General features: G+C 46.4%; 1 protein-coding gene across 2 annotated transcripts; it reads right to left on the bottom strand.

Annotated features, from left to right (window-relative positions):
- Positions 1-5,856: 5,856 nt before the first annotated feature.
- ESRRB (estrogen related receptor beta) lies at positions 5,857-18,590 on the bottom strand. 2 transcript variants are annotated; one of them, XM_075280663.1, is made up of 7 exons: positions 18,538-18,590; positions 8,594-8,901; positions 8,285-8,401; positions 8,106-8,213; positions 6,836-7,003; positions 6,312-6,581; positions 5,857-6,178 (listed from the first exon to the last, which is right to left on the bottom strand). In XM_075280663.1, the coding sequence occupies exons 1-7, from the start codon at positions 18,588-18,590 to the stop codon at positions 5,922-5,924; spliced, it is 1,281 nt and encodes a 426-aa protein (XP_075136764.1). In that variant the 3' UTR covers positions 5,857-5,921. The 2 variants fall into 2 exon arrangements, with proteins under 2 accessions (XP_075136764.1, XP_075136765.1); XM_075280664.1 differs by lacking the exon at positions 18,538-18,590 and adding an exon at positions 11,189-11,209 and having other exon boundaries at positions 8,594-8,888.
- Positions 18,591-18,864: the final 274 nt, after the last annotated feature.

The raw sequence follows: 18,864 nt of genomic DNA, 5'->3' as shown, positions 1-18,864 counted from the left end.
GTGGACAATAAAGATCTATTGCGCAGGTGCTGGCAGATTCGGAGGAAGTGATGCTTCATACCAGAAGACTGAAGATAGTTAAGTATGATGGGGGTGGGGATGCTTTGTTTCCGGAAATGTGAAAACGGAACGTCACCGCATCAGAAAAGAAAGATTATGAATGATAATCTGTTTTCCCTTAGCCCAAACAGCAGCACAACTGGGGTATTTCTGCCCCTATGAGCTGTTAGGACAGGTGGAATTTTTAATTACCTAACAGCTTTTGACCCCTATAAGAGGCCGGAAGACCTGCTCCTCCCTTGTGTTAGTAACAAGTATGATACACAGAGAGCAATTTATGCCAAGAGCTACACACACATACACAAAATCTGTACAACAGTACCTCCTAGGGAGGGAGCCTGGTGCTGCTGTTTGGGCTAAGGGAAAACAGATTATCATTCATAATCTTTCTTTCCCCCTATGCCCAACAGCAGCACAACTGGGGATTTAGCAAGTATTATCTCCCCTAGGGCGGGACCTCCTGGCAGGCTGATGCCAAGACGGAGTGCCCAAATGCTGTAGCATCGGCCGTACGCCAGTCCAATCTGTAGTGTTTGGCAAAAGTCAGCTGTGAGCTCCAAGAGGCTGCAGCACATATCTGCTCTAGAGAGAGGAACCGTGTCTCTGCCCATGATGTTGCCACTGATCGGGTGGCATGGGCTCGTAGGAAATCTGGAACAGGAAGATTCTGAGCCCGTAGGGAACAGCTGATAGCTTCTCTGATCCATCTAGACAGGGTTACCTTTGATGCTTTAGCGCCTCTATTGTGGCCAAACACATTAAACAGAAGATTCTCTGATCTTCGGAACGGTGCTGTACGATCCAGGTAGATACGTAGTGCTCTTACCAGATCCAGTGTGTGTAGCTTCTCCTCCTGCTCAGTGGCAGGGGAGGGAAAGAACCCCGGTAGGGTGATCACTTGATTGGTGTTCTGAAGTGTGGGTACCTTTGGCAAGAATCCTGGGACGAACCTTAGATGTACTCTGTCAGGAAAGAAAGTTATGAAAGGTTCGGAGGCTGCTAGAGCCTGCAATTCGCCAACCCTCTTGGCGGAGGTTATTGCCAACAGAAAGGTCACTTTAAATGACAGGTACTTCCAGTCCACTTCAGATAATGGTTCGAAGGGGGGCGCACATAGCCCTTGTAGAACCGCGGCCAGGTCCCACCTGGGGACAGGGGGCCGTACCTGGGGGCAGAGCCTGGCAGCCCCCCTAAGGAACTGTTTGACAAGAGGATCTTGTGATAACCGTGTCTCCAGGAGAGCAGATAGAGCTGACACTTGAACCTTGAGGGTGGCAGGTGCTAGTCCTCTCTCCAGGCCGTTCTGTAAGAACTCTAGGACTGCATCTCTGTCTGGATCGCGGTGGCTGCCTGTACACCAATCTCGGAATATCCGGGCGATCCTTTGGTAGCTCTGAATGGTTGCCTCTGCTCTTGAATGGGCTAAGGTACTTAGCACTCCCTGGGACAATCCTCTGTCTGCGCGTATGGCGCGGTTAGCCTCCAGGCAGTGAGGTTGAATTTGTCTAGGCCCAGGCACGGCCGACTGTTCAGTGACACCAGGTTCCTGACTGGTGGAAGCCTCCAGTAGTTCCCCCGACTCATAAGGATAAGGTCGGTGAACCATGCCCTTTTCGGCCAGAACGGCATGATCACTATTGCCGAAGTCTGGTCCTGCCTGAGTTTCGCCAATACCTTTGGTATCATCGGGATGGGAGGGAACACGTATGCCAGTTCGAACCTCCATGGTATTGACAGGGCATCCATCCACAGCCAAAGGGTTGTCTTCCCGGTACAGGGAGCAAAACCTTTCTACTTTGGCATTGTGTTGGGTGGCCATCAGATCCACCTCGGGGAGACCCCACCTCCTGGTCAGGTAGTGGAAGATGTCCTGATTCAGGGACCATTTGCCTGCGGTTGGCCGGCCTCTGCTGAGTTGGTCCGCTAGGATGTTCAGGCGGCCTGGATATGTACCGCGGCCAGCTGGGAGAGGTTTCGTTCTGCCCAGGAGAAGATCAGGTTGGTGACTTGCATGAGCGAGGGGGACCTGGTTCCTCCCTGCTTGTTGATATAGTGGACTGTCGTCAGATTGTCTGATCTTACTTTGACCGCTTTCCCTCGTAGAAGTGGTGCAAATGACAGAAGGGCTCGATGAACTGCGGTAAGCTCGCGCCAGTTGGATGAGCGCGTCCTCTCCCGCTGATTCCATGTACCTTGAACCGGGGTCTCCCCCAGATGAGCTCCCCAGCCTGTGAGGGAGGCATCTGTAGTCAACAGGGTCCAAGCGGGCTGGACCGAGGACTTCCCATCTCGCAGATGGGTCCACCAGGGCAAGGTTTGCCGGGTGCTTATGGTTAACTGGATTGGCTTCTGTAAACCTGAAGGACTGTGATTCCAGACTCTCAAGATCTCGTTCTGTAGAGGGCGCATATGCCATAGGGCCCAAGGAACTGCATCTAGGGCAGCGGACATCAATCCAAGGACCTTCATCGCCGTCCTGATGGTGACCTTCCGTGTGGAAGACAAATGATGTGCTGCCCGAGCAATTTTCCTTTTGCGAGGAGAGGGTAGAGAGACCGTCATGTTGAGAGAGTCTAGAATAAGTCCCAGGAACTGAACTTGTGTTGATGGCACCATCACTGACTTCTGCCAGTTTACCAGCCACCCCAGCTTGTCTAGTAGAGCTACGACGGTCTGCACCTGCGTGGTAAGAACCTCCTTTGAATGAGCCTTCAGAAGCCAGTCGTCCAGGTACGGGACTATGAATATGCCTTGAAGGCGCAGGGCGGCAGCGACCGGAGCTATGACCTTTGTGAAGGTGTGGGGGGCGGAGGATATGCCGAACGGGAGGACTGCGAACTGGAAGTGCGCCTCTTTCCCCTGTATGTCTACGGCAATCCTTAGGAACTTTCGGTGTGCTAGAAAGATGGGTACGTGGAGGTAGGAGTCCTTCAGGTCCAGAGTGACGAAGTGATCTCCAGGGTGCATGAAAGGTAGTTCTGACCTTATGGTTTCCATGCGAAACCGCAGCCTGCGGATGAAGTGATTCAGATACCTGAGATCGATGATCATACGCCACTCGCCTGATGGCTTGGGGACCAAGAAGACTGGAGAGTAGACGCCTGTGCCTTGTTCTGCGCGAGGAACCATCTCTAGCGCGGCCTTGTCCACGTACTCCTGAATCAATCTCTCCAGATGAAGTTGTTTGAGGCCCTGAAGAGGGCGGGTTCTTACCATCTTCTCTGACGGCTGGGAAACAAAATTAATTTTATAGCCTTCCTGGATCGTCTGGATGACCCAGGGGTCCCGAATATTCTGCCGCCAGGCCTCCACATAGTGGGAAAGACGACCGCCCACCCCAGGGGAGGGGGGGTAGGAAGGGGGGGGTGTACTGAGAGGGAATTAGAAGGGGGCATTCTTACGGCCACGAGATGAGCCCCGACCTCTTCCTTTCCCGGATCGCCGCTGGCCTCTGGTGCCTCTTCGAGTGCCTCTTCCTCGAAAGGAGGTACTCCGACCTTCAAGGGGCTGTGGCAGGTTCTTGCCCTTGGAGTCGGCCCAGCCTTCCATGAAATTTTTTCCCCTGAAATGGGGCAATTGGCATGAGCCTCATGGGGTTTTTTTTGCCTTCCCCTGGATCAACACTGTAGGGAGTGTAGAGTTATAGGTTGGACTTGATGGACTAATGTCTTTATCCAACCTCATCTACTATGTAATTATGTTTCTCGCGCATCACTGGCTATTCAGTTCTCCAGAAGTAAGTGTTTACCTTGTACATGTTGAAACTCCTGTGTCTGACCTCTTAGCTCTATTATTCAACCGCTGCCTGTGTTTGCCTATTCTGCTCCTGTTTTTTTTGTCCGTTATGACCCCTGCTTGCCTCCTAGACTCCTCTTCATTGATCCTGTCTCTGTACTGCGCTGACCTCATGTTGCCAAACTGGATTGTTGACCATTCTTCTGCCTGATCCTCCTGCACTGCGCTGAACTCTTGTTTCTGACCAGACCAACGACCACGTGACTGTCTTTGCCACCTTGTCAGGAATCTGCTCCTCTACTTCTACTGACATCTTCAAGCTTTCTTTCAGCTCCAGTTCTCTGGTGAGTTATCTTTTGGGTTTGCTGATACTTGTGGTGCACAGAGCGCACCGTACTCTTACACTTGTTGCTAACTTTGGCTGAAGGAATCTGCCAAATCCATCTCCACCACTAGGGGTTCTGGTGAAAACGCTCGGAGGTCAGGTTTGGCCCAGTGGAGGAGCGCTGTGTGCTTGGGGCCGTTTTATCTGCTGCACTGTACCTGATTTTGGAGCTACCTAGCAGCCTGAAGTTTAGAACTGTGTTTGCTCGTAACAAAAATATTGCGCATGCTTGTAGCTCTCCATGGTCCTGTCACTCCCCAAACAGTACTGTGTATGAATTGGTCATGGAGCTATTGGGGCATGCACAGTACTATAGAGGATGACCACTCTGGGGAAATACTCAGTAACGCCAGATAGTCAGCACATGTACGAGATTTGACAGTGAAGTAGCTGTGGTGTAGGCTATTAGCAGGAAGCTCTTAGGTGTGCCCCCAGAACAAGTTTCTAGGTCCTTCAGTCTGACACTGTACGTATCTATCACATATCTGTGGTCACTCAGATACCAGTACTTGTAGAAGACAGCAGCTACAGAGGGGTCAGAGAGGGGAAACATTAGGACACAAGTGTTTGAAGAAGGACAAAAGCAAGTTTAGTAGTGGTTTTGTTTTGTTTTTTTAAATAAAACTGATGCTTTCAGCTCTCATTGGGCCCCTGCATCTGCCCAGGTTGCTGGGTGCTGACGCCAGCCCTGGGATATTATGTATGAAGGCTTATACAGCCATGGAACAGACTGCCCAGCAAGACTCTGCGCATGTTTCAACTATTCATGAAAGCACAGTTACTCTTTCAATCAGAGGTCCCGAATGACCATGCTGCAGACTAGTACTGGTTCGTGAATCCTTAGTACAAAACAGGTTGGGGACCCCAGATTTAAATGAAAAAAAATTCTTGTCTGCCTCCAGCCGCCACTAGAGGTAGAACACTATACACAGAGTTGAACAACTCTATAACGCACCCCCGACCTCTTTGGCTGGATGGGAAAAAAGACATCTATGAACTTCCGTAAGCCTCTTCTGGTCTTAGACACTTCAGCATCAAGACCCTTAGACACCTCAGAGCCAGGTCTAAATCTCTGAAGAGAAGTAAGCAACGCCCAGGGGATCATGAAATAAATGAGAACAATGAGATTTTTAATTTGTTCATAACACACATACTATATATGTGATTTACTCAACATTCACCAATCTTGTGTCGGTTATACCCTGTCTTCTTTATGAGTGCCAGTTAATCCCATCTTCTTTACAGGTTTATCTGTGTGTCTGATAGATCCTTCCTTTTGTACAAGTGCCCATCTGTATGCCCACCACACCTTCGTCTGCTTCACAGGTATTTATCTGTGTCCATTCCACCCTTGTCTTCAGTACAAGTATCCATCTGTATTCTCACTACACTTTCATGTGCTGTACAAATGCTTATCAGTGTCTGTATCATTTGCACAGATGCTTTGCCCATCTGTGCACCCACTTGGGTGCAATACTTCTTCTGTGTGTCCACTGCACTTTCTTTTGTGAGCAAGTGCTTCTCTGTGTGCCCATTATATCCCTTATTCTGTACAAGTGTTTATCTGTGTCCTTGTCTGCTGTACAAGTGGTTATCTGTGTGCCTACACAGTCTTCTAATAGGTGATGATCTGTGTGCATGTGATACCCCATCCTCTGTTGAGGTGGTCATCTGTGTGCCCCTTACACCCTGTCTTCTGTATAGAAGGATGTGGTTGTCTTCACAGGTCAACACAGTTGTGTCACACTGACAGTTCACACTTTGCCTCCAGCATTTCCAGGAAAAGTTTATGCATGGGCACCGTACCCTGAGCTCTCACCCCATGAAAGTGCAGCAGCACTTTACTGGCTGTTTGGCGCAGTAGAGGAAGGGTGAGCAGGAGTTGTCCTGCTCTTCGTGGCTCATCCTGGTGATAGTTTATGTCATACTCCTGCAGAGCTCCCTGGAGAAGATCCTGCAGACTCCTAACGCTCCGCACATCCTGTATATTCAGTGAATCTACAAGACAGAAGATGGAGGAGGTAGAGAGTGGCATGAATATTAGTGGCTCCAGGCACTTGATTGACAGGCTAGAGGTGGATCAGTAGTTATTTGTATGGTCAGCGCAGGAATAACTGTGAGAATTCCTTACCCGAGTTTGTGAGCACCAAAGCTTTTAAAGTGACATACTCTTCCTTGTCAAGTTGAAGGTTGCGGTATCTGTGAACAAGGTGCAGGGTGCAAAGATAGAGATCATGCAGACCACACATCCGGGACCTCATCTCATCAATGACGTAATCCTCGGCATACACCAACTCATTTGGGAACGATAGAGAACGGAAGACAACACCCAGCAGCAAGATCTCCATCCAGGCTCCCTGTAGTAAACTCATCTGATCAGCCAGTGAGAGGGAGGAGAATCCTGAAGAAGAGTCCAGTGGTAAGTCATACTATGGATGGTTGGATGACTGGAGGGGGCTGATTTTTTTTGATTTTTTTTGAGGAGGGTGGCAGAGTCTAGGGGAAGGGGGCTACATTATATAGAGGAGGGCAGTCAGAGACTGAAGAGGGCTTAGATTACCTAAAGGGGGGTAGTCAGAGACTGCGCGTGGCTGTATTATATGGATGAAGGATGTCAGTGAGTATGGGTGGGAGATAGAGGTAGTACAGACTAACCAGGAATATGTTTAGCCCACCCAATGGTCAGCACTAGCTCCCGGTCAGCGAGTTCACACAAGATGCTAAGGGCCTTGATGTCATTATCAGGAAGGCTGGGATCTGGCATGGCATAAATCTTCTCTGGTTCTGCCATGAGAAGTTGTGACACAATTGATGTCCCTGTGTCTGGAAGGAAGGAAAAAATGGATGATACTCCCCTGACACACCCTTCCTTCTCCATGTCTGACTGCCACTATACCTCAACATTTGCCATGCTGGACACCCCTGCTTGTTGAGTTCCTTAAAGGGATTATATCAGTAAAACACTTTTTTTTCTGGTTCACATGTCAGAATAAAAACACACACTAGGACCCCCACGAAACTAAGTATCATAAAACATAACTTTTACTAATTCATATTAAAACTCTGTATCTTTCTAAAACTGAACAGTGCCCAAGCACTAAATGTGTGATAATTATTCTGTGACTGGGAATTCCAGTTATCACTATGACTAAATCAATATAGTCCACAGACTCTTACGGACAATTTGCATTCCTTCAATACACCACCCTACATTGGTTGTATATAGATTATTCGAGTGTACAATGTACAGATCATAGTGTACTTATTCAGGTCACAAGAAAATGGCTGCTTACTTACTGTGTAAGCGGTCATTTTTCTTGTGGCTGCAGGCATGCGCAGTCAGCTCTGCCCAAGGCCTACAAGTTTGACCGCCTGCGCTGGAAGAAGATGCGTGAAGAGGATGTTCCTGAAGAAGATGGAACCGGTGCTGGAGAGTTCTCTCGCAGCATTGGGCACGCCCCCAGTGCTGTTTGAGCGCTGGGGACCGCCCTCAATGCTGTGAAAGAACTCATTTGCATACTGACGAAAACAGGGATTTCTACGGAACGGTGGCGCGGAGAAGACATCTAAAGGTACAAGAAGAATAGCCTTTCTTAAGGCTATTCCTATGTGTCATCCAGAAAAAAAAAAAGTGTTTTAATGGTAGAATCCCTTTAATACACAGTAATAATCACTTTTCTGTCATGTAACCTCTCCAAGCCACTCACTATCTTGGATTGCACATATGAAGAATTCCTTGCAGGTTTCACAAGAGGTCACACAATAATAATAGTATTTAGATACCACATCTCTGCAAACCAAGAAAAGCTTTCTTTATCTATTACACCCACTATCACAGCCTTATCCATATCTTATGCTATCTACCTCATCATTCTCCATATCTAACAGATACAGATTAAGGATTCACAAGCCTCAATGCACTCACATGACTTCTTACGGCTGGACTGAATCTGTCCTCCATGGATGGCACCATCTGATTCCAGAAATCTTTTGTATTTCTGTCTCCCACCTCGAACCCGGTCTAGGCGCACTCCTATGAATGAAGGCACAGGGTTATCAAGTGCCTTGTGCCTTACTAGTGGCATCACATTTATCAGTTCTCACCTTCCTTCAGCATCCCAACCTTTAGACATTTGGCAAATCGGCAGGACTGGCAGGATTTCCTACGGCGCTTGGTGATTTCACACTGTTTCGATGCTGGGCAGCTGTACTCAATGTTACCTGTGGAGTGCAATACCCATAGTTAAGGATTAGTGGTGACAAATGTTTGCACACCTGTATGGACTAGGGCCTCTTATTGTAGACATATATAAGGGGACACTAAACATGTGGTGTCATGTAGTTAATGTAATCTTTGACAAGTGACAAGACACGACTACCAGAGTTCTATGTTCACTTCTCCTCAGTCACTACCTTGGATCGTTCGTTTGAAGAATGCCTTGCAGGCTTCGCAGGAGGCGACACCGTAATGGTACCCAGATGCCACATCTCCGCAAACCAGACAAAGCCTCTTAGGACCGTAGTCGCATTTAGAGTGGGGAGAACTTCTTCTGCAGAGTGAAGGGGAGTCCAGAGTGCTCAGAGAAAGGCTGAGGACCCCGGTGGTGTCAGAGTCAGCACTTGGACTGTCATGTGTCATGGAGCATGGACTACATGTTTCACGCTTAAAACACCAGCCTGAGGTCAGAGGTCGCTCATCTGAGGTCATCTGTACCAGGAGGCTGGAGAGAGAAGAGGTCACAGGACAGAGCGGCGATTATTATTGTCATAAGGAAAAAAAATCTGTGCACTGAAGATAGTATTCACTTCTCTATCCATATCAAGGAGACTCAGTATTAATGAAAACATAAGAGAGGAGAAATAAATAACTAAAAGAAATCTATGCTCTTAAAACAGGAAGATGTGAAGAAACAGCAAAAAACTACAAAGAAACAATAAGCTCTTTTAGGCTAAGGCCCCACGGGATGTCTCGCAGCAATAAAGCGGCAACGCATCGCAGTTCTTCCCACAGCACTTTAAATAGAAAGTCTGCAGACTTTCTGTTGCAATTATACCTATGGGAAACCGTCGGCGTTTCCGTAGGTATTTTTGACATGCTGCGATTTTTAAAACCACACTAGTTTTGTAAATCACGGCGTAGCCGCACACCACGTTTCCGTCCCATGGGGCCCGAGCCTTAGAAACAAATTCTCCACACAGACTCCTTGTTAGAGAAGAAAACTAACCTGAAAGTATGGCCTAAAATTGTGAAAATAGTAAGATAATTAAAAATAAAATGTTAAGGGGATCCTATCACTCAGACACAATTTTTTCTAAGTACCACATCGGAATAACCTTTAGTCGTCTTCTCCGCGCCGCGGTTTGCCTTCAATCCCAGATCTTGTCGGTATGCAAATTAGCTCTCTTGCAGCACTGGGGGCTGGCCCCAGCGCTCAGACAGCACTGGGGGCATCCGCCTCCATCTTCTTCAGCAGCGTCATCTTCAGTCTCTTCTTCCGGCGGTGGCTTGTAACCTCTAGGCCTCGGGCACAGCAGTCTGTGCATGCCCACACGCCACGAGAAAATGGACACTTACAATATTGTGCAAGCAGCCATTTTCTTGTGGCCTGTGGGCATGCGTAGTCTGCTTTGCTCGAGGCCTAGAAGTTACAAACCACCGCTGGAAGAAGAGGCTGAAGATGACGCTGCTGAAAAAGATGGAGGCGCCGCTGGAGAGAGTTCTCCCGCAGCATTGGGGATGCCACCAGTGCTGTCTGAGTGCTGAGGCCCGCCCCCAGTGCTGCGAGAAAGCTAATATGCATACCGACAAGAACCGAGGTTGTAGGCGAACGGCGGCGCGGAGAAGACGACGAAAGGTAGGAGAAGAATAGCCTTTCTTAAGGATATTCCGACGTGGTATCTAGAAAAATTGTGTCTGAGTGATAGGATCCCTTTAAACAAGATAAGCTTACACTACTACAAGATAAAATCACGCTTCATGTCTGGAGCAAGCAGCAGTATAATAAATGACAAAAACATGCCCACACTAAAGTAAAAATATCTAATATTTTTATTAATGACAATAGATAACATACAACAGTATACATAAGGGGAAATAAATAAAGGGAATACCAACAAATATTAGCACTTGGGTATGCCGTAGGGAAGTGATAGTTACTATATATGGTTAATATAGAATATATAGAAAACAAATATGAGAACCATGATGGAAGCCATAGCAGATAAGTATGTATATGTAAATAAGCAAAAATGATGCCTATACTATAAGCAGTGAATCTATAGGAGGTGCCATAGGTAATATGTAAACCTAAATAAACAAATAGCCATATAATAAAGTGAAATAACAGTCTCTAGGAAAACCCACCTGGTAAACAAACCCCTTGTGTCAGTTGTTGCACTGACTGCCATGTACCTCATAATACATTATAAAATTATGTCACTCATAAATCCCTTCATAGCACTATACGTCCCTACATCTTCTTCCTCATCACGGTCTACTACCCTAACTATCCTCTCCATTTCTGCCAATGACCTCTGTTATCTAAACATCCCTCTCCTGGCTCTTTTCTCGAGCTGCATTGGTGCTCTGGAATGCTTTACCCTACTCTGTGCCTCAGAACATGACCCCTCCATCTAGAAGTTACTCTGCACTCCTTGCACTTAGTATCCGTATATTTACAGATACCAGCTGGTGACAGGCTCATACAGATTCAGTTATAAGCTTATATTTGGCTGGATCACTGTGCTAGACAAATGCTGAGCCAGATAGGAAAGGTCCATGGGGAGTTCTGGTGTCAAATGAGCATTCATATGAGACAAGTTTCTCCCTGCCATGCTGTATATATACGGCTCGTTGCATTTGGAAGGTCTTACTATAATAAGGAAGACACAGTCTATCAGGGCCAAGCACTTTACCAGATTGGAACTCTTTCAAGGCCAACAACATTTCAAATTCTGAGATGCAGCTGTCTAGAATGTTTATTGCCTCAGACAAAAGGCTTAGGAGACTGGAATGGGGAAGGTAGTCATGTATCTCATTACGTTGCTGATGATTAGGTAACATTGGGGCCCTGCAGATGGAGGTTGTACAGGGAAGAGTAAAATTTTGAGTAAGTGTGCATGATCTCCAGTGATAATGAGATCTGGGTACCAGACAATGTAGGTCGCAGGGTATGAAAGAGCATTCCATCTATAGTCTTGTGGGCATGGGCCAGCATCTTGCTTGGTTTGTTTCTGAATTCAAAGATTCAGCAGCATTATGCCAGAAGCATCTCTTCCTGGATGGACAGGGCCGGAAAACATTTGTAGGTCGTCTCCAGTTTACTAATCCATGCCACAGCAACGCCATATTGGCATTACTCTACTTTTTAAGTTGAGGGGCAATTTTAATATGAGGCTTGGATAAAATGTTTATGAGATTCCCAAATGGTGGTGCGTGAAATAGCAGATGAGTCATTGTAGAAAAAGATGTTAGAGAGGTACCTGTGGATCTCTTTGAGGTTCTGCTGTAGATTGTCATTAAGGTGCCAGTGCCAAGCATAGGGCTGAGGGGCTATGAGGGAGATAGTAGCAGAAATTAGCGCAAGATCCAAAAAGATAATAGGGTCGGTAGAGGCCACTCTCGGAAGTGAGAGGTAAATGTAAATGAATCTGGAGCAGACATTATGAGAGAGGGAGAGGAAGGTAAAATTGCAGCCTGATGGGTGCTGGAAACATGAGGAGTCGGCAACCTGGAAAGATTGTAAAGACCATTTATCATGACGGAAAGGTACATTATATAGGGGTAGACCTGCTTGACATATCAGCCAGGGGATCAAGAACCATGTAGGGGTCAACACCAAACACCAAAATTCCCTCTAAAAAGTCCTCCACCTCTCCAAGTACGCAGTTCAGTTGTGTGGGTTGAACGCATCTGGCCCGACAGGTTTAGTTGGTTACACTTGAAAAAGGGCTATTTAAAGCATGGAGTCACTGTCTAAGGCCTTCGGTCTTTCTGTTTCTGCTGAATCCTCCCGGTTCATCGGTGTTTGCCAGTTTCTCCGCTGCCACTCTCACCTGAGATTGTTAGTACTACATGGTCAATGGTGTTGTGACCAGTTCACAACACCTAAAGGTGAGAGGCCTTCTGGTTTCATTATCACTTAATTCTGCTGTGTTCCTTTTTTATATCAGCCAATACTACACTTAGTGCGCTCGGTATCTCTGCCTTTTGTTTATCTGCAGTTGTGTGGGCTGGCCTGAGCTAAGTAGGTATACTGTGCCTTTGGTGACCACTTAGTCAGCTACTTTGCCCTTAAGGGAAAGGTAGCGACCAAAATCATTCGATCAACACCTCTCCTTCTGCCCCCAGTTTAAAGGGGACATTTCACCTCCTGGAGCACATGTGGTGTAATACACTGCTAGAAAGCCGACAGTACGCTGAATTCAACGTACTATCGTCTTTCCCGTTCTGTGCCGATACCGTAGTTCTTCACTGTCTGAAGGGCGTTTCTGACAGTCAGTCAGGAACGTCCTTCCTCACAGCAGCATCTATTGCGCTGTACTGTGAGAGCGGTGAGGAACGCCTCCCTCCCCTCTTGATAGTGCTCATCCATAGACGAGTACTGAGGGGGGGCATTCCTCACCACTCAGCGTCATCGCTGGGCAGTAAGGAACGCTCCTTCTCACAGTACAGCGCAATAAATGCTGCTGTGAGGAAGGGCGTTTCTGACTGAGTGTCAGACACGCCCCTCTGACACTGAAGAGCTACAGTACTGGCACCGATAGCTCTTCACCGGGGACACAGAACGTGAATGCCGATAGTGCGCTGAATTCAGTGCACTGTCGGCTTTCTAGCGGTGTATTACACCGCAGGTTCCCCAGGAGGTGAAAGGTCCTCTTTAATGCCCCCTTTCATCTGCCCCCCCTCTAGTTGCCCTCTCCTGCACTGTCAGCAGTCTCTGCTTCTGGAGTGTTCAGAGAACTGCAGGCACAATTGAGTGACGTCATCACATCACGCATACAGCCCCCAGGACCCAGGGCACCTCTAATGAGGCGATGTGAAGCGCCCGCTTCGGGCGGCGGTCCCGAGGGGGCGGCAGCCCGGGCGTTTTATATTTTTTTTCCCCTCGCAACCAGCGCAAGGAGAGCGGCAGCGTAGATGTCTGGATCAGACTTCTACATATCAGCGTAGGCGGCGTCATCACGCCACCTAAGCTGATACGCAGACATCCTGTGGGAGAAGAGGATCCGGCAGTGGGAGCAGCAGCGCACGGTAAGTATACTCTTTTTATGGTTTATAATAGGCCGCTGCCTGCTGGAGTATCTACCAGCAGGCAGCGGCCTATTTACCAACCCGGACCTGCTCACTGCCGCCCCCGCTTCCCCTTGTACTTTAGGCCGCGGCGGGCAGTAGTGAATAGGCCCGGGCCAGGCCGCGATCCCACTGCCGCTATTATTATATTCGGGGGTCTTTTCAGACCCCCGAGTATAATAATCGGAGCCCCAGGGGAGGTGAGAGAACATAATAAACACTGTTACTCACCTCTCCGGGATCCGGTGTTAATCCAAGCAGGCTTCAGGGCTATATGGTAATGTGTCAGACATCACGTGGTCTGGGATACTACCATATAGGCCCGAAGCCTGTGCTAGTAGTAATAGCCTGTTACTGCTAGCACAGGCTTTGGGCCTGTATGGTAACAGGCTGTTACTGCTACCACAGGCTTTGGGCCTATATGTTACTGCTAGCACAGACTTTGGGCCTATATAGTAATATCCCAGACCACGTGACGTCTGACGCATTACCATATAGGCCTGAAGCCTGCTAGGAGTAACATCAGATCCCAGAGAGGTGAGTAACAGTGTTTATTATGTTCCCTCACCTCCCCTGGGGCTCCGATTATTATACTCAGGGTCTGAAAAGACCCCTGAGTATAATAATAGTTCATGGGTGTGCAACTGTGGCGCATAATAGAGCTTGAAGGGTCCACTGTGGCCCCTGCAACCTCTATTAAGCCCCACAGTCTATTGTGCCACTGTGGGGCATAATATAGGCTGCAGGGGCTGCTGTGAGATATATATATATATATACTGTGTGTGTGTGTGTGTGTGTGTGTGTGTGTATATATATATATATATATATATATATAGGTTGGATGTGTGGAGAAGTGAGGAGTCACAGTGGTGAAGCAGGGAGGTGATAGTTCCTGCTTCAACATTGTATTCACCTCCTCTGGACATAGATGAGTTGAATCCGGGACATACCTCCCACCGACTGGGGCAGCAGGACAGGATCTGGAATCCAGAACTAAAATCTGGTAAAGTTGGGAGGTATGCCATCATGTCTAAAGCTTGCATCTTCAAAACTTTCCATTTGATGGCACCCCTAATGCTGACCTCTCATGGATAACCTTACTAAAGCATAGGCATCTCCATCCTGTCCTCACTGCTTTGAGAGACCAGATTTTCTAAAGATGGGGATTCCCATCCAGGGTTGGGAAGCTGTTTTCCCTCCCCTTCCTCACATATAGCAAACCATTTGTCAGAAACAATGTTGACTACCTTCAAATGTAGCCACGTGAATATACCGTAAGTGGTTAATAGAGTAAATTAAAACAACTTCACACCAGGCTGCAACACCTCAAGAGCTCTATGTTGCCGAATTTGACGAAATGCACCCTAAAGCAATTTAATGAAGTTGAAGCCTAGATTAAGAATACTTTGTTGTGTAGGACAGACAAGCTCTTATTACACACCAAGCAGAGCTATTATGAGAGTGGGAATAAGCTGCAAGAACAAACAGAAAAGGGGACTCCATACGCCCTTAAGAGAGATGAGTTGTCATATCTATGTCATATCTATTATTTATATTATGTTTCATGATTATTACAACAAAGTCTACATCCTCTCTCTGGCCCAGATGAAAAGCAAGAACATCTGCAGGGCTTTTTACAATCTTTAACCCCAAAATACTGTAGCTACCCTTAATGAAGCCACTACAACAGAAGAGGTCTCCACTACTCTTAAGGACCTGCCAACTGGTAAATCCCCAGGTCCAGACGGATTCACATATTTGTACTATAAGGTTTACTCCAGTTAACTTGATTCCCATGCTTGTAACGCTCTTTAATTTCTTTTTGGCGGGAGCCCCCATCCTGACTACTGTGCGCACTCTTTTATTACGCTTATTCCCATACCAAGGAATCACTACTTTGACTGTAATAACTCCAGACTTATTGCCCTACTGAACTCTGAATTGAAGTGGTTTTCCAAAATTTTGGCCTATTGGTGTACTTATTGGCTCCCTTCCCTTGTCTAAGTTGCTTTTGTTCCTTGCAGACAGGGATGCAATAATTCTAGAAGACAGATTGACTTAATAGACATCAACAGCAGGTGATAAAAGCATAGCCTTTATGCTTTAGCTAAACTTCAAAAATAAAAAAAAAGTCTTCTATCCTCTTGGTTTTATGTTTGGAAGCCTCTACACTGGTCCCACTAATCTTCCCCATGTTGCCTCTCAACCCTTCACCTTATATAACAGTACCAGGCAGGGTTGTATGTTGTATGCCCTTCTATCCTTACTTTGTATCGAACCTCTAGAGGTGGCCAACCAATCTCATCCTGAGGTGAGGGGGGTTAGGTTTTGTGGCAGATAGTTCAGGCTGGTCTTTGCTTGCAGTTGATATTTTCATATCTCCGTCCAAACTTTTGGCTGCTTATGAGGTTTCAAAATGAATATTGCAAAGACAGAAGCCCTACCTATTAATATCCCACCGGAAGTTCCGTCTTAGTTTAAAGGGGTTGTCCAGGATAAAATTTAATCCCTACACTAATCTAAACACCCTCCCCCTCCTACTTTATAAATAACATAATTTATCAAAAATGTATATTTGCCCATATCCCTGGGGTGGTCATGTGACTGTCACAGGGGCACTTGCTGGTTATCTGGTGACAATCCATTTCCCCGTTTCCGGAAACGGAACGTCACTACTATCCCCCCCCCCCCCCATCCACTCCATCATACTTACCTCTCTTCCTTCCAGGCTTCTTCCTGCAGGAAAGCTCCTTCTGTGACCTTTGGCCATGCTATAGACCCTGCGCTGCTCTGTGCAGCCGATAGACCACCTCTACTGCGCAGGCATGTGAGCAGCATCAGAGACCTGCGCAGAAGAGGTGGATCGTCGGCTACAGACTATTCAGACTGTATATGAAGTGCTTTGCACAGGTTTGAGCACTAACCTATAAGAAAGACATACCAAAGCCAGATTACACATGTCTATAAAAGTCTACGGAGGAGAAGAAGAAGGGAGAGGAGTGAGCAGAAGCTAAGGGAAAGACACACAGCAACTGAAATCAGCTAAATCGGGTACAACAACACTTTCCTAGGTGGTTTATTCCCATCAATATGGGTAAGTACTTCTGTATGATTCTTGGACTGTTTCTTAGTAAATGAAAATTAGGAAGAGTAGTGCATGGTTTTCAAAGAAACCTAAGGGCATAATCTGAGAATAATAAACTAAACAAGAATAACTCCTTCAAATGGAAAAGGGTGCATGAATCTATAGGGAGCTACCTTCCAAAAGGTGGCGCTGGAGCTCCCTTTTTTTTTTCTTTACCAAAAGAGGTCTTATTTGCAAATTCCTTACCCAGAATTCTTAGCAGGGCTTCCAGGATCTTATAAGTCGCTGTACTCCCTAATGAGATACATTACCCCTTCTAAGAATTAGGGAGTAGTATTTATTGTGTACAGGGCCTCCACCCACTAGTTTAGGGAGATCTGCAAACTAGAAATATATCAGAAATATATATATATATACAGAAATATATCAAAGATTCATTTCTCATAACACGAAGACTATCCTCTATCCGTAGCTGATCAGTGGGGGTCTGACCAATGAGACCCCTACCGATCCTGCAATATGATTCATCCCCATTGTGAGTTTGACTGCAGCTAGGTTGAACGTGCACCTTGCTGGACTGGACACATCCAAACTTCCAATTCACTTCAATGGGAGCGCTGGAAATAGCCAAACTACAGACTTTGCTTTCTCTGCTGTTCCCATTGAAGTGAATAGGCTCATGGAAGCATCTTGTTCAGTAGGGGTGCAGTCAGGCTGAATTCATATTGGGGGTAAAACACCCACATTCTTAGGATTCTCTGGTCTATGGATAGAGGATAAATGTAAATCTCTATGGCGTCACATTGCAACAGGCAACCAACTGGCTACCATATAACTGATGCAGAAAATCCAGATCTGTTGGATTTTGGTCACAAGTTACATACAAACTTTTTACCATAAACTTCAAAGAAATTTGCATGGGATTGTGACTTGAAAGCGACATGTCTGTAACTTCACTATGGTATTATAGTTAAATCACAACTCTAAAAAGTTGTGTGACAGAAGCTTTATATGCCTAGCCTTGCTGTGAGAGCACTGAGACTATGAAACTCACAGTCAGAAGACGTTGTCAAAGTGAATTCTCCAGAAAAGATCAACACGGTCTTGTTGCCTTTCTTAAAGTATAACTAATCTTTTCAACTACAAACTACTTGATTTTGTGGCATTTGTGTTATTAATAAATGTTGTAATATACATATTAATGCCTGCCTTATGATTGTTCCTCGTTTGCCAACAGAAACTTGTATACCACTCGTCAATGGAGTATGGATGGGCAGGTTCATGTATAATATAGGCAAACTAATGGTCGGGGGGGGGGGGGGGGGGGCACATTATAAAGCTTACAACACTACTTATGGGGTCATATGAAATATGAGATACTGCCTGTTTTTGTTCCAGAGATATCACTAGTTGACTGCAGATTTATGCAGCTGCTCCCAGTCCCCACTGCCCGAGATTTTATGATGCTTGAGAATGCTGTTCACCTGCAGGTTTTTTTGGAACCATATCATGACACGCTAACAGACACTGACTGTGAGCAGATACCTGACGTGTGAGATATATTGGCTGTCAGCACTACTGTCGATGGCTCTGGTAGATGGCACCTCAACAATATTCAAGCTTCCACCAGGTCAAAGAACAAGTTAGAAACCGAGCCTGCTGCACATTGCCTACCACAATGTGTACAGTCACAAGTTGTTAACCCGGAAATTTGGGACAGCTAAAATCTGACAGCAATCAGTCCATTTGGACAACAGGATGTAGTGGACACGTGTCCTAATATGTTTGATAGAAACTGGATTGCAGGAAGACACTAATGACAATTATTGGTAATATATTGTAAATTATAAACATATCCATCAGTGTTGCATCTACACATATAGCAAAATACATAATAAATAGCTTCCCACCTATAGTTTTATATCTATATCCTCACCTACTTGCCACCCGCTCCTTCTGAGCAAAATTTTGCCATCTTACCGGCACTTGTGGAATTTTATGGAATCAGAGGCGCATGTTTCTGCCACATCCATCATTCTTTACTATTGTCCTGACTCTGAATTGAACACCGGCACACTAGGGAGAATGCATAGGGGCACTACTTCATTAAAGGGGCTTTGAAAGACATAAAGCACAAACTAATGACATACAGTAGTGATGGCGTGAAAACAGGCATTAGACATAGGGAAGTGCAGGAAAGAGGCATGGAGCACAGAGGGCTGTAGGAACAGGGGCATGAGATTTAGGGAGCTGTGCAGACTGATGCCCTGGGCATAAAGAACTGTGAACAAATAGACACAGGTATCT

Source organism: Leptodactylus fuscus, chromosome 7, assembly GCF_031893055.1.
Source record: "Leptodactylus fuscus isolate aLepFus1 chromosome 7, aLepFus1.hap2, whole genome shotgun sequence".
Lineage (NCBI taxonomy): Eukaryota > Metazoa > Chordata > Amphibia > Anura > Leptodactylidae > Leptodactylus > Leptodactylus fuscus.
The sequence above is the reverse complement of the archived record's forward strand: the minus strand, read 5'-3'. Positions and strand labels throughout refer to the sequence as shown.